This window comes from Scyliorhinus canicula, chromosome 4 (genome assembly GCF_902713615.1).
Source record: "Scyliorhinus canicula chromosome 4, sScyCan1.1, whole genome shotgun sequence".
Lineage (NCBI taxonomy): Eukaryota > Metazoa > Chordata > Chondrichthyes > Carcharhiniformes > Scyliorhinidae > Scyliorhinus > Scyliorhinus canicula.
This window is the reverse complement of record NC_052149.1, coordinates 139,921,038-139,936,992: the sequence shown is the minus strand read 5'-3', so window position 1 is coordinate 139,936,992 and position 15,955 is coordinate 139,921,038. Positions and strand designations below refer to the sequence as shown.

At 43.9% G+C, this 15,955-nt stretch overlaps 1 protein-coding gene and 1 pseudogene across 4 annotated transcripts in view; both read right to left on the bottom strand.

Moving 5' to 3' along the window:
• LOC119965044 (serine/threonine-protein phosphatase 2A 55 kDa regulatory subunit B beta isoform) overlaps positions 1-15,955 on the bottom strand; it is a 756,912-nt gene that overhangs the window by 269,773 nt on the left and 471,184 nt on the right. The window contains exon 1 of one of the 4 annotated variants that reach the window (XM_038795268.1): positions 14,252-14,837. The exons of the other annotated variants lie outside the window; for them this stretch is intronic. Coding sequence (XP_038651196.1) covers positions 14,252-14,321 — 70 coding nt within the window. The 5' untranslated portion in view covers positions 14,322-14,837. Of the gene's footprint in view, positions 1-14,251; positions 14,838-15,955 lie in introns of those variants that run through there. 4 annotated transcript variants of the gene reach the window in all.
• Positions 3,859-4,745, bottom strand: LOC119965046 (annotated as a pseudogene).

Genomic DNA, 15,955 nt, shown 5'->3' with positions numbered 1-15,955 from the left:
GCCTGCGGAAGGAATACCAGTGACCTAGAGTCCAAGGGCAATCCTGCCTCCCAGAAACACCTATCAAGTGGGCAGTCAAATATGCGGCTCTCAGATTGAGCTCAACAGCTATGCAGGAACCCACAGAACCCATGACCAATAACAAGAGCTTCTTAGGTGGACAATCATGCTCGTTAGTGAGTGATCACCGAAGAAGAAGATACACTCACAATGCTGACTATCAATACCGTTTGTGTTGACAAAACTCTGAAAAGTTTAACAATTTCACATTCCAAAGTAGTTCAATTTTAAGAAAATATTTTAGTAGGTCCAGGGTGAATACCTAGATTTGTTTTGATTGTCTAAAGGAGTTGGAAAATAATTTCCCAACTCTTTTCTCCCTATTTCACTGGAGTCAACAGGAACTGGGGTGGGTGGGGGGTGGGGGACGGGGGTGGGGGACGACTCTCTGCTGGTTGGAGTCACACCTAGCACAAAGGAAGATGATTGTGGTTGTTGGAGGACAATCATCTCAATCCTGAGACATCACTGGTGGAGTTCTCAGGGTAGCGTCCTAGGCCCAACCATCTCCAGCTGCTTCATCGACAACCTTCACTCCATCATCAGGGCAGTCGTGTGGGTGTTTGCGATGATCACACAATATTCGGCATGTTTCACTGCACCTCAGATACTGAAGCGGTCCAGGACCATGTGCAGTATGACCTGGACACTATTCAGACTTGGACGGATATGTAACAGGAAACATTTGTGCCACAGAATTGTCTTGCTATGACCATTCAACGAGAGAGAATATAACCAGCTCCCCATGACATTCTATGGCATTACCATCATTGAATCCCCCACTATCAAAATGACCATTACCATTGACAATAAAATGAGCTGGATCTTTTTTTTAAATTTGTTCATGGGAAGTGGGTGCCACTGGATGGGCCAACACTTTTTGCCCATCCCTAATTGCCCTTCAACTGAGTGGCTTGCTATGCCATCTCAGAGGGCATTTTAGAGTCAACCACATATAGGCCAGACCAGGTAAGGATGGCAGATTTCCTTCCCTAAAGGACATCAGTGAACCAGATGGGTTTGATGACAATCAACAATGGTTTCATGATCATCATTAGGTTTTTAATTCCATTTTATTGAATTCAATTTCATCATCTGCCATGGTGGGATTTGAATGCAAGTCTCCAGAGCATTATTCTGGGTCATGAGAGTACCAGTCCAGTAACTATACCACTACACCACCGCTTCCCCCAATCAGCAATACAAATACCGTGGTTACAACAGCAGGTCAGAGGCTGAGAATTCAGCCGAGTATAACCCACCTCCCAACTCCCCAAGGCTTGCCCACCATCTACAAGACACAAGTCAGGAGTGTGATGGGATAATCTATACTCTCCACTTGCCTGGATGAGTGCATTGCATTAACTCTCAAGAAGTTCAACACCACATCATAAAGCAGCCCGTTTGACAGGCAAATTCCCCTCCAAACCACACTTTATTGTGACTTAGAAATATATCGCTGTTCTTTCACTGGGTCAAAACCCTTGAACTCTCTTCCTATCAGCACCATGGGAGTATGTATACACCACACACATGGACTGCAATAGATTAAGAGACAATTTACTCATCTCCTTCTCACGGGCAATTAGGGGCTGGGCAATAAATGCTGGTCTATGATTGAATAAATAAATAATTGGCTTTTTCTTTTTAATCTGAAGTTTGGCCTTTTTTTGAGATCACCTGGTTCTTGGCAGAATGGTGAGTCAGTGTATATGTTGCACAAGGCTTCAAGGTCATATGGTAAAGGTTGGATGGACCAGAGTGTCTGCTGCAATCTGTCTTTTTTTAATGTTCGTATGTAAATTTGAACAGCTTTACATCACAACATTGTACACAGACCCTAATCAAACTGCATTTTGCAAGTAAACTAAGCAATGTCAGAACCCACAATTCAGAGACTCTGGCTTGGATTTCCATACTTCCATCCATGCCAGAATAGAGGTGGACAGGTTTTAAAAATAGGAGACGGGTGGGACCCAATTCTGAGATTCCCGTCCTTAACCTGTTTCTGGTAACTTTTGCCAGTGTGGTTTGAGGGTGCAAGTAGTGAGCCCACAAGCAGCACTTTGACCATGCCAGCTCCATTGCAGAGGTGGGCATTTCAGACCCTCATACCAACTGTATCAACTGGAGCAGGGTGAACAGATAGCTAGACATCTGTTTTGCCAGACTGTCTCATTAGGAATGCTTGGGTGAGCTCCAAGAATGACTAGTGGACTCAGGCGGTAAGGGGTTGTTTACACAGCAGCGAAGGGAATGGCTAGTTTTGTTTTATTGACGGTTTATGAGATCGTAATAACTTTACCTTTATTTCAAGTGATTTTTCAATGCCTCTGTGTTTATTTGGACAACATTAAGAGTTTATTAAAGGTTTCCTGAATGGGATTTTCAATGTTGGATTCACAATCTTTTGAGATTGCTAGAGCGGTAATTTTTACAAAGTAAATGCTGAAAGCCTCTGTCTTTTCATCTCAATAATATGCCTCAGACTTGCCAGTGTTAGGCTATGGCTCAAGAGTTCTGTACCCAGTGAATACTGAATAAATGGGCATGGAGAATACATGGAAGACACAGCATTTATATGGTTAGCCCAGCTCAATTTCCAATCAATGGTAATCCCAGGATGTTGCTAGTGGGAGATTCAGCAATGGTAATACACTGGTGGTATGAGGTATGAGGGGGCATGAATGATTGGTGAAGGAGTGAGGGTTGGAGGGCCTAACAACTATACCTAGACCTAATCTGATGTTCTGATTAACAGAGGCAGGACTTCTAACCTGTTAGCCTCCCCATCTGTCTGCCTCCATTGCCACCATGGACCTGCTTTGGGATCCCGTCACCTCAACTCCAGCCCACACCTGACACACAGAAGCAAAAGTACTGGGTGACTGTACTAACTTTTAGAACTCGGGAAAGCGAAGTCTAGTCACGATCCGGCTTGCAGTTCTCAAACAGAGGACAAAATTCCAGCTGGGTGCATGCATGGTGGTGCACTCATTCAATTTAGATTTTGTTTTTCTTTGATTTCCAGATTTGCTTTGCCTTTTTAAATAATCTTTATTATTGTCACAAGCAGGCTAACATTAACACTGCAATGAAGTTACTGTGAAAATCCCCCAGTCGCCACACTCCGGCGACTGTTTGGGTACACAGAGGGATAATTCAGAATGTCCAAATTACCTAACAAGCACAGCTTTCGGGACTTGTGGGAGGAAACTGGAGCACCCGAAGGAAACCCATGTAGATACGGCGAAAACATGCAGACTCCTCATGACCTAAGCTGGGAATCGAACCTGGGACCCTGGCACTGTGAAGCAACGGTGCTAACCACTGCACCACCGGCCCTTCGATTCCAGCCCCTTCCTTCACTTTAGCAATCACTGTACCCTTATCTCTCACTTAAGACAATTTCTGAAAAAGCCATTTTAAATAAGAAACAAGAGCAAAAACTTGTAATTGCATATAATCTTCACTTCTGTCTGTATGGGTTTCACCCCCACAACTCAAAAGATGTGCAGGTTAGGTGGATTGGCTCCGCTAAATTGCCCCTTAATTGGAAAAGACAAATCAGCTACTCTAAAGTTAAAAAAAAAAAATCTTTCTATCGTGTGGTGATTCTCTGCCGGCAGAATTCTCTGCCAGGAAAACTCATGGCTGGGGTGGCGGAGCATTTACCCCAGTGTCTTTGACTTAATAAAATGGGACGTTTCACAGGAACATTATTAAATGATGTTTCCCACTGAGCCGCATCACGGAAAAATAGGTCAGATGACCAAAACCTTTCTTAAAAGAGGTAGATTTTTTTTTGTTTTAAATACAATTAGTTTTACTTATTTTTATATACAACGAGCAGATGGGAAAGACGTTATCCCAGTTTGGTAACCTGCTCTTTCGCCTTGGCCTTCTCCACCTTGGCAATCTGAGTCACAGACTTGGGGCCCAGAATTCCACCGCCCCAATGTCGACGGATCTCATCAAACCACTCGTTGTAGTTAGTCCGCACAGCTTCAATCAACTTGTCTATCACTCCCTTATCCTCAGGGTTGATCTGGGCTAGGGCAAGGCAAGTGGCAGTCTTTCTGTGCACCAGTCACCCAAGCCTGGCCTTGCCTTTGACAATGCAATAAGGAACTCCCATCTTCCGGCAGAGCGCAGGCAGGAACACGACCAGCTCAATGGGGTCAACATCATTTGTGACAATCACCAGCTTAGCTTTATTATTCTCCACCAATGTGGTGACATTGTTCACACCTGCTCTGAGAACTGCTGGCCTCTTTCTCGGAGCATCAGCCTTTCCAGCTGCCTTTTGCTGGGCCCGGACAAGAAGCCTCTGCCTTTTCTCCACTTTGGTCTCGGGTCTGTACTTGTGGGCCAGTTTGAAGAGCTGGGTCACAGTCTGCCTGTCCAAGGCCTGAGTGAACTGGTTAATTGCTGGAGGCACCTTCAGACGCTTGTAGAAGATAGCCCTCTGACATTGAAGTCTGACATACCGTGGCCATTTCACGAATCGAGTCAGGTCCCTCTTGGGCTGGATATCCTGACCAATCCCAAAGTTTTTTGATCTCTTCTCAAACGGAGGGTTGACCACCTTTTTCACCTCATGCTTCCTGACGACGGAAGGGGCCGGGGCCACCTTCTTCCCCTTGGCTTTCCCTTTTGGCATGACGGAGAGAGGAAGAGGTAGATTTTAAGGAGTATCTTAAAGGAGGAAAGTGAGGTACCGAGGCAGAATGGTTTCGGGAGGGAACGTGACAATTTAAGGCCTCAATTGCTGAAAGCATGGTCACCATTGATTGAGTGATGAATATCAGGAACACTCAGATGGTAAGAATTAGAGCAGCACAGGTATTTCAGAGGATTGTATGGTTGTAGGAGATTACAGAGATGGGGAGGGGTGAGGCAATGGAGAAATTTCAAAACAAGGATGAGAATTTTAAAATTTGAGGCATTGTTTAATTGGGAGCTAATGTGGGTCAGCAAGCACAGGGATGATTGATGAACATGATTTGTTTTTTGTAATTAATTCACAGAATGTGAGCATCGCTGGTGAGACCAGTATTTGCTGCCTATCCCTAACTGCCCTTGAGAATGTGATGGTGAACTACCAACTTGAACCTCTGCAGTCCATGCGGTGTAGTTTCAACCAAATGCTGTTAGGGAGGGGATTCTGGGATTTTGACCCAGCAAATGTGAAGGAGTGGTGACAGAGTTCCTAGGCAGGGTGGTGGTGGTGTTTGGAGGGGAACTTGCAGGTGGTGGTGTTCCCATGCATCTCCTGCCCTTGTCCTTCTAAGTGGTAGCAATCGCAGGTTTGGGTGGTGTTGTTGAAGGGACTTGGTGAATTGCTGCAGTATAATGTATGTATGGTGCACAGTGCTGCCACTGTGCGTCTGTGCTGGGGAGAGTGAATGTTAAAGATAGTAGATGGGGTCTGATCAAACAGGCTATTTTATCCTGGATGGGATTAAGCTTCTCGAGTATTGTTGGGACGTTGCAGTCATCCAGTCAAGTGAAAAGTATTCCATCACACTCTTGACTTGTGTCCTGCAGATCCTGGACAGAATGTATGGAGTCAGGAGGTGAGTGCCACAGAGATCCAAGTGTCTGATCTGGTCTTACAGCCACAGTATTTATATGGCTAGTCCAGCTCAGCTTCTGGTCAATGGTAACCCCAGGATGTTGATAGTGGGAGATTGAGCAATGGTAATACAATTCAATTTCATGGGGAGATGGTCAGATTCTCTCGCTGGAAATGCTCATTGCATGGCACTTTTGTGGCATTAAATGTTACATGCCACTTATGGGTCCATGTCTTGCTGCACCCAAACACGTCTGCTTCAGTATCTGTGGTGTTGCGAATGGTGCTGAACATTGTGCCAACATCAGCAAACATCCTCACTTCTAACCTTATGTTGGAGGAAAAGAAGGGGCAGCATGTGGCACAGTGATTAGCACTGGGACTGTGACGCTGAGGACCCGGGTTTGAATCCCGGCCCTGGGTCACTGTCCGTGTGGAGTTTGCACATTCTCCCCATGTCTGAGTGGGTTTCACCCCCACAACCCAAAAATGTGAAGGTTAGGTGGATTGGCCACGCTAAATTGCCCCTTAATTGGAAAAAAAAATAATTGGGTACTATAAATTTATAAAAAGGGAGTTTAAAATGTGATGGAGGAAAAGTCATGATGAAGCAGCTGAAAATGGCTGGGCCAGGGCACTACTCTGAGGAACCCCTGCAGTGATGTCCTGGGCTGAAATGATTATTATCCTCCAACAACCACAACCATCTAGGTATGACTCAAACCAGTGGAATCGCTTTCTCCGATTTCCATTGACTTCAGTCTCACCTCACCTCTTTCATTCATGTTCAGACCAAGACTGTTGGAACTAAGGCAGCAGCTCTCTGGATGACTTTGAGTTTACAGAGGAAAGGATATGGGATGCAAACCAGGAGTGCATTTGAGTATTCCAATTTTGAGGTACCCAGGCATGAAAAAAGAGTTTCTGCTGCAGATCAGTTGAAGCGGTGTGAGGTTGACTATGTGTGGGTCAAAAGAGATGGTTTTAGTACACAAGGAAGTAAATATATTTATAAGAAATTGGAACAGGAGTAAGCCATTTGGGCCCACAAGCCTGCTTCCCATTCAATTAGACCATGCTGATGTGGCCTTAACTTCACTTTCCTGCCTGCCCTCAATTTTTAAATTTTTTTTTAGAATACCCAATTATTTTTTTCCAATTAAGGGCCAATTTAGCATGGCCAATCCACCTACCCTGCACATCGTTTGGGTTGCGGGGGCGAAACCCACGCAGACACGGGGAGAATGTGCAAACTCCACACGGACAGTGACCCAGAGCCGGGATTCGAACCCGGGTCCTCAGCGCCGTAGGCAGCAATGCTAACCACTGTGCCACCGTGCTGCCCTCAATAACACTCGACTCCCTTTTACATCAAAAATGTTTGCAACTCAGCCGTTAATATATTCAATGAACTAAGAGGAAAACTAAGAGGAACCTAAGAGGAGGGGGGGGGGGGGAAGAGACAGGGATGAAGAGAGGAGAACCAGGGAGGTGGGGGGGGGGGGGGGGGGGAGGCAGGGAAATGAGAGCCAGAAGGAAAGCACGGGATACAATAACGAACGTGGCATCTCCAGGAGCAGGAAACGAGGAAAATAAAGACGAAAGACGGGAGGAACGGCAGAAGCGGCGGTAAGTGCGAGACGGCAGCGAGATCCGTCCAAGAGAAGCAAGCCACAACACCAACACCAAACCCATTCGAGTATTGCCCAAAGTAATTGTTTCTTCGGCACCCAAATGTAAATTTACCTCACCAGTCTCCAACTCCCCCCCCCCCCCCCCCTTCCCTCCTCCCCACCAACAGTCGGCCACTTATGTGTTGTAAATAATTTTGCCAGATGTACAGAGTTGCTCTGTTGAGCTTGTGCACAATACCCGACCAGTTATTCTATTTTATTTTTTATTCTATTATTTTTATTATTTACTATTTGTTTTTCTTTGGTATGTTTGGGTGTGCCCTTCTCTTCTATATATGTGTATATGTCTCTTATCCTCTGTACATAACGGTAAATATACTTTGTTCAAAAACCCAATAAAAAACATTTATAAAAAATATATATATTCAATGACCCAGGCTCCGCTGCTAATGAAGTCCAAAGATTAATGGTCCTCTGAGAGAAAAAATTCCTCTTCACCCCGTCTTTTATGAGAGTCTCTTTATTTTGAACCTATGCCACCTAGTTCTAGATTCTTCCATGAGGGGAAATACCACGTGGAACGGTTGCACAGTGGTTAGCACTGCTACCTCTCAGCTCCAGGGTCCTGGGTTCAATCCCGGCCTCGGGTGTCTGTGTGGAGTTTGCACTTTCTCCCCGTGTCTGCATGAGTTTCTTCTGAGTGTTCCGGTTTCCTCCCACAGTCCAAAGATGTGCAGGTTAGGTGGATTGGCTATGCTAAAAGTTCCTCCTAAGAGTTCAAAAGGTTGGGTGCGGTTACTGGGTCACGAGATGGAGGTGTGGGCTTAAGTGGGATGCTCTTTCTAACGGCTGGTGCAGGCCCGATGGGCTGAATGGCCTCCTTCTGCATTGTAAATTCTATGATTTCTACCCTATCAAGTCCCCTCAAAATTTTATCTGTTTCAATAAGATCACCTCTCACTCGTCTGAACTCAAGTGTAGGCCCAAACTGCTCAACCTTTCCATTTAAGGCAACCCCTTCATTCCAGGAAACAACCTTGTGAACCTCTGCTGAATTACTTCCAATGCAAGTATGTCTTTTTTTAAGTAAGGAGACCAAAACTGTACACAGTAGTCTCGGTGCGGTGTCATCAATGCCCTGTACATCTGTAGAAAGACTTCCTCACTTATATATTCCATCCACTTGCAATGAGAGTTAACATTCCTGATTAAAGGTGATGTTTTCCAATCCATTGGGATCTGTTCAAAATTTAAGAATTTTGGAAGATTACGACCAATGCATTCACTACCTCTGCAGCGACTTTTTTTTTTAAGGCCCTAATATGTAAGCCATCAGATTCAGGGGACTTGTCAGCCTTTAGTTCCATCAGTTTACCTCGTATCGTTCTCTAGTTATAGTAATGGTTTAAGGTTCTCCCACCCCACCCCCTTAGCCTTGTGATTTTCTAGGGATTTCCTTGGATATTTTATTGTAAGCAATAGAGTGGCACAGATGTAGCTGAAAGCTTATCTCAGGGTCAAATATGACCCCCAAGGTTGCCAATCAGTCTCATATAGTTGCCAGGCAGAGGGCTGGAGTTTGTGGCAGGACCGGAAGACAACGGCTTAGGTACTCCCTAATTTAGCTGGTCGAAATTTCCACTCACCCAGTACTGAATGTTGAATGAGCAGTGTGACTATAATGTCGAATGAGTAGTGTGACAATTTAAATACAGTGGAGGGGCCAAGAGTGCTGGCAGCGAGGTAGAGCTGCATGTCACCAGGTGGAAACTGCTGCTGTGTTTTCAGATAATGTCGCCCAAGGACAGTAAGGAGTTGATAAATTGGATGGATAAATCCTTGGCGCATTCCAGGAGAAGAAAGCCATGTGTCAGTCAGCATTAGCACATGGACATTTCATCTCTCAAGGGATAGAATTATAGAAACTCTACAGAAGGAGGCCATTTGGCCCATCGAGTCTGCACCAACCATTGGAAAGAGTATCTTAGCTACGTCCATGCCCCAACCCTGAAAGAAATAGAAAGAAATACTCACACCCATTACCACATGCTAGTTTGTTTTGTCAAACGAACTGAACTGCAGAGCTCAGCAATAAGAAGTCTTTATTTTCTTCTTCCAAAATCCTTTTCCTCCCCTATTTCTGTCATCCTCTCCCAGGCTAATCTCTTTAGACTCAATTCATCCACAAATAGTGAATCCATTTCCAAATCTCAGTGGCATTATCTTTTTATATATTGAAGGGGCCTGGCATGAAATGCTGAAGGCTGCAATGGAGCCATTGTTACTGCACATCCTGTCGATGCACGAAGTGTCTCAGCATGATCTCCATCAAACCTCGAAGAAATAGCTTAAAGGAGACCCATCCCTCAGGAAAGCTTTTGCCAGATCTATCTATCTATCCCAAAACTGACTGGCAAAAGAAATGGTCTAAATTTTACATAGCTACTAGCATTTATTTCTTGCCGTTGTTCATAATGGGTCATATGCTATTTAATAAAGTAGGATGTTATACCATGAAATGCAGATTATTGTCTTGAAGCTGTGTCTCTGGGAAATTTATCACCGAGTAAGAACAGGTTAAAACTGCTTTTCGGGTTACATATTGGAATAAATAAGGAGAAACCATTTTCAGTGACAGAAGGATCTTTAACCAGAGGACACAAAATTTATAATATTTGGCAGAAGAGCCAGAGGTCAGGTTTTTTTTTTTTTACACAGAGTTGTTGCTTTTAAAAAAAATAAATTTAGAGTACCTAATTTTCCAATGAAGGGACAATTTAGTGTGGCCAGTTGACCTACCCTGCACATCTCTTTGGGTTGTGGAGGTGAGTCCCATGCAGACATGGGGAGAATGTGAAAACTCCACACGAACAGTGACCTGGGGCCAAGTTTGAATCCGGATCCTCGGCGCCATGAGGCAGCAGTGCTAAACACTGCGCCATCATGCTGCCCACAGCAAGTTGTTATAATTTGGAATTTTTTTGCCTGAAAGAGTGATGAAAGTAGATTCAATAATTTTTTTAATTTAAAAAAAAATAAATTTAGAGTACCCAATTATTTTTTCCAATTAAGGGGCAATTTAGCGTAGCCAATCCACCTATCCTGCACATCTTTGGGTTGTGGGGGTGAAACCCACACAGACACGGGGAGAATGTGCAAAGTAGATTCAATAATAACTTCCAAAAGAAAATTTGAGAAATATTTGAAGGGGCTGTTTAGCTCACTGGGCTAAATCGCAGGCTTTGAAAGCAGACCGAGGCAAGCCAGCAGCACGGTTCAATTCCCGTAACAGCCTCCCCGAACAGGCGCCGGAATGTGGCGACTAGGGGCTTTTCACAGTAACTTCATTGAAGCCTACTCGTGACAATAAGCGATTTTCATTTTCAAGACAACATTTTCAGGGCTGTGGGGGAAAAGCAAGGGAATGGGACAAAACAGATAGTACTTTCAAAGAGCCAGGGCAGGCATGATGGACCAAGTGATCTCTTTCTATGTTGCATCATTCAATGATTTGATTCTGTGATTCTTTAAGGACATTATCTTTTTTAAAAAAGGTGTTGTGGGCACGGTCAGTCAAGGGTGACAGGTGTTAGTGTTCCCCTATCGGTTAAGGTATTTCTAATCATTGGGTGACTTGGCACATGCCACTCTTAGAGTAACCAATCCGGAAGGCTGGGTTTGTGAAAAGTTGAAGCCATTTAAGACCCTGACATTTTGATTTTCTTTCCATTTTTAGAGCTCAGCAGATGTGCGGTGGGTGTGGGATGTGGGATGTAGACTGTTGTTCAGGGGTGTAGTTGTTTTTTAAATATAGAAAAAAAATCCAAAATAACTTTTCAGCGTTTTATACAAGCAGCGTCATTCTTGATTTCCCTAATGTTGTTTAAGAATGAGGGGCAACAAAGAGATGAAGCAACGATCGATCCTGGACTGTTGCAAGCTGTTTGTATTTGCCAGAACCTTTTACTGAACTAGGTGACAAATAAGTAACCTCAGCTTGAAGGCCAAAGAGGGTTGTATGAGAATTTATACATTAAATTGGTACATTTACACTAAACGATATTCACGCTTTCTCTACTGTAAAGTATGGAAGCAGGCCAGAATCAAATTTGCACTGAAATACTGCTGACAATTAGGGTTGCTAATTCACAATGGACATATCTCTGGAGGTTTCATGATATGAGCTTCCACTTCCTACCATCTCGTCCCCACACCCCCCTACCATTCAGCTTCATGGTGTCCAGGCTTCCCACTCCAATTGGAAAATAAATAGACTCAACATTATCCAGTTGCATAATTTCTGACGGGTCAAGCAAATCTTTCCCCATCTCCTATGCTTTTTATACCTAATGAATGAAAACATATAGAGAAAACAAATACATATATTTTTAATGCTTCTATGATTTTCCACCCAGGTTGCTCAACAGCAGTATCCTGGAGATTAATCTCGAATTCCTGGAGACTCAAGGACAATCCTGCAGGGCTGGCATCCCTCTGCATAAGTATCTAAAGTCACATCATTGTATAAATATTGCATATTTAACTGTTCATTTAATCAAAGGTTGTGAGAACCCATTTTGGAAAAATGGCAATATAAAGGTATGTACATGGGTCAGCATGTAGTTTCAGTTCAGAGGCCTTCTGAATTGTCTTTCATTATCAATCTGCTGCTATTCCCATGCTTTCTGTTAAATAGGTAGTTGAAGAGAGAACGATTGGAGTTGGATGGCTAAGCACCCAAATCTAGAAGACCATCTACTTAGAATTAGGTCAAGTCTACAGCACAGCTCATTTCTACTGTTACAACTGTCTATGCCAGCATTCAAATTTTGCACAAGTTTCTTCCCAATTTTCTGCAACATAACCTTATTCATTTCTCAGTGATACACAAGGCTCCAGATCTTTCATAGGAATGCCAATTTTCCCTCCTGAGCATAGTTGTGCACCATAATCAAAAATGATCAGACATGGAGCATAACAGCTGGACAGTCAACTTTTTCAGGGTATTGAACCATATGGTCCTACAACTGCAGTATCCCCTGCTTTTGCGTGCAAAGTATTTCTAGCTACTTTGAACTCGCCAAATATTAAAGGGAATAGGCTCAATTGACCTAGCCTTGGATTTGCAATCCTTTCCAAGCATTCAAAAAGAAGGCCTGGCTGTAGAGTGAAGCTGTTGTAAATCCCCCCAGATGTATCTCAGTAAGACCAGCAGACCTTCCCAGAGCTGCCCTGGTTCTGTCTCAGTGTGCACCATCAGGCATTAATCATCAAAAAAATAGATTTTGTATTTCAGGAGTCTACTATACACTCTTAACAATGACCACTTCATATTTTTGCATTTTAAATTATGAGTGATTAAAGGAGAGAATGAGAATGCAGGTTTAGAGGGAATCATGTTGGTTTTTAATACAGTGTGATGCAGTAGCACTGATATGCAGAGATACTTGGCTCCATTTCACACATATGTTGATGCACTATGATGCAAATGTACTCCTGGCATCGCCAACAACAGTTCCTTAATGTACTTGCTAGAAATGTTAAGGTCATCACTAACTTGAGCCCGACAAAATCTGATTCAATTGCAGAACTGACACTGGTCTTTCTGCTGCTCTGCCTACACATATAAAAAGCTGTACCAAAAGGGCCACAGAAGGGTTTTAGTATCTACAAATAACCAGTCATGTCAGCCAGGGGAAATAAAATTCCATAATAATGTTTCAATCCATTAAAGCCAATTCTAAGTGCAGCTCTGTGATAGGGGTTTCTCACTACAGGAGCACAATCATTGTCATTGGCAACAAGTCTGCTGGGCTCTCTAGAGGCACCCCTCACCCACTCAGCTCAGTTTGATAGAAGGGCCTCAGATATGAAATCTGGAAACATTATATTCCCTTTCAATTTAGTAGGATTTAAAAAAAAAACAAAGATCAAAAACCGTCAAATCAACAGATAAAATGCAGCAACAATTGTGTTGAATAGAATGGTGGGAATGCAGATAAAGGACCCCTGAAGAGGCGAGAAACACAAGATCTCGTGCTGTAGGCTCGTGAGGTCAACGCATAAAAGGTCAGAAGTCAGAATATTGTCATTAAAGATACAAAGCAAAAAAAAGTTTCAAGAGATTAAACAATAGGAAAAAGGTTGATCTTTAATCGTTTTCTCCTGCCATTCAAGGATATCTTTCAGATCAGTCTTCTATGGGGGGGGGGGTGTCTGTGGGTATTTATAGATCTTGAGTGAAGCAGCAAACATGTATTTTGAAATCTAATTTATCAGCAAAGATGAATCCTCAAGTATTTTTATTTAAAAAAAACTGCATGATGCTTGTAACCGAGAAAGAAAGAATGCCAGCATTGAAATCTGGATTGTACCAAGGGAACATTTTTACATTGCAAAGGGAAGATTGATACTGAATGTCATCTCACCTGGACAGTGGCCAGTCGAGTTCATCGCATTACATAACCCGGTATCTGTGCTAATGGAACAACTGCAGCTCGCCTTACAGGTAATGAAGGATTTAGATTATTTTTCTCTATTTTAGAGGGTGTCAAGATCGAGGATATTTCATCAGCGTGTGCTTTGGAATCCGACGCGTAACTGCGGATCACCAATTTCAGCAACCCCTCCCTCTCCACCCACCCCCTTTAGAAAAAGAAGCTACATTTTCTGGCAGATCCAATATCCAGAGGAGTTTTGGTTTATAATATGAATGATTTCGTTCACCGATCCCCTGTCCCCTATTACTGCAGCACTGCGATCTTAACTCAGTCACACTTGTCCACTGTCCTTCTGCTCATATTCCTTGGGTACCAGGCAGAAGGATGTGCTGATTCCGCAACAGGGCTCAATTCGGCGCACTGTTACCCAATGGTCTAAAATGCCCATTTAAAAAAAAAGATAAGAGTAAAGACGGTCATATCCCTCGCACGCACACATACACTTCAATAAACCAGTGGGTTAAATGACTGTAAAATACCTTCAGTTGCATAGTTATGGTCACGTAGAAAACTGTTGTTGATTTTGCGGGTGTCAATCTCCTCCTCCATTTACAGCCGGATTACTTGGAGATTTGGAAATGAAGCAGGCAGGTATCCACGATCCCATTGCCCTAGTGGGACGGGAGGGAGAGTGTCGCCCGGCACGGCATAGCCCCAAACCTGCTGAACGCTGGCAAAGCCTTCCTTCCACAAACTGAACACGTACAGAGCCGAATAACTCCCTCCGCAGTCCCAAAGCCCCGCTAGCAGGACATGCTTCTGGTGTGACCCGCACACTGCGTGTCCTTTTGTTTTAGTGCCTCATCAAATAAGAAAAATAATATATATATAGCCTCGAGTGCAATTTAAAAAAAAAACAATTATTCCAGTGCTGTTTTAAAGTTTGCCTTTGGACATCTGTCAGCCCCGAGCTCAATCAAAAGGTGTTGAGTGCGTGTGAAGCAGGCAGGCATCTGAGAGAGAATTTCAGTATTAAAATTCTGTAGTTACTTCAGGCACATAAAATGCGTCAGCACCTCCTGTGTTGATCCTTCTCTCTCTCCCGGTATAGTGCTGCATGAGACTGCTGCTACTGCTGGAGCCGTATGCTGCATCAGCGCTAGCTCCTCCCATACAGCTTGGCAGTGTCCAACCGCAACAGAACCACACACTCTCTCTCTCTCACACACACTCACTGGTTCCAAGCTGCAGTGGGGAGTTGGGGGTGGGTTCAATCATAAGCAACAGACTGAGAGATTGCTAATTCACCGCCATCGCTGCAGAATCTGCTACCTAAAATCACCCCCCCCCCCCCCCCCCGGCCATGCCTTCAGCGAGCACTCAGTATAAAAAAGTGACCCCCCCCCCCCCCCCCCCATGCTACTTAATCAGCAGCAGAACCAAAGAGGCAGCATTCAAGTTAAATCTCTCACCCAAAGGTAGTGAACAGATACCAGGCATTGTCCAACATTGCAGCAGGTAGAGGAAGAATAGGTATCTCAGAAAATCGACAAAGCCACTGTTTGCAGGGTCACCAAGAGGTGGTGCAGTACTGCGGAGCTGGAAGGGTTAAATTGAGGATAGGTTGCACAGCCTTAGTCTCTACTGCCTTGCTGACACTAATGGGTGATCTAATTGAGGTGTTCAAGATGATTGAGGGAGAGGGAGAGAAACTCTTTCCTCTGGCGAGGGGGCCCAGAGCAAATGGCATAATATCAAAACTAGAGTTTGACATAAGTGATAATGGCAGCAAGCATTTCACTATATACACCCCGCCGAATAGCCTGGGCATTTGGAGCTGTTCCCCCCCCCCCCATCACAAAAACACTGTCAAGGCTCAGGACCAATTGAAAATTTCAGAATTAGATTAATGGTTTTTTGGTAGGTAAGATTATTAAGAGATACAGAACTGAGTTAAGTTACAGATCAAACAGAATGGCAGCGCAGGCTCATGGGATGAAGTGGTCTCTTGTTCATTCATTCCAAAGTGACTGCTGTGGAACCTTGGAAAGCTACGTGTGTCAGAAGGACAATATCTACATGATGGCAGAGCTGTACATATTGAGGAAAGTTTAAAAGAGATACACAGTTAGGCTGGTGGAAGAAATAATATAGGGGCCTTAAAGCTGCCTAAATGGCTCACAACACATAAAACAGTAAGGATGCAGAGTAATGAATATGTCCTGTGGGAAAATGAGTGTAGC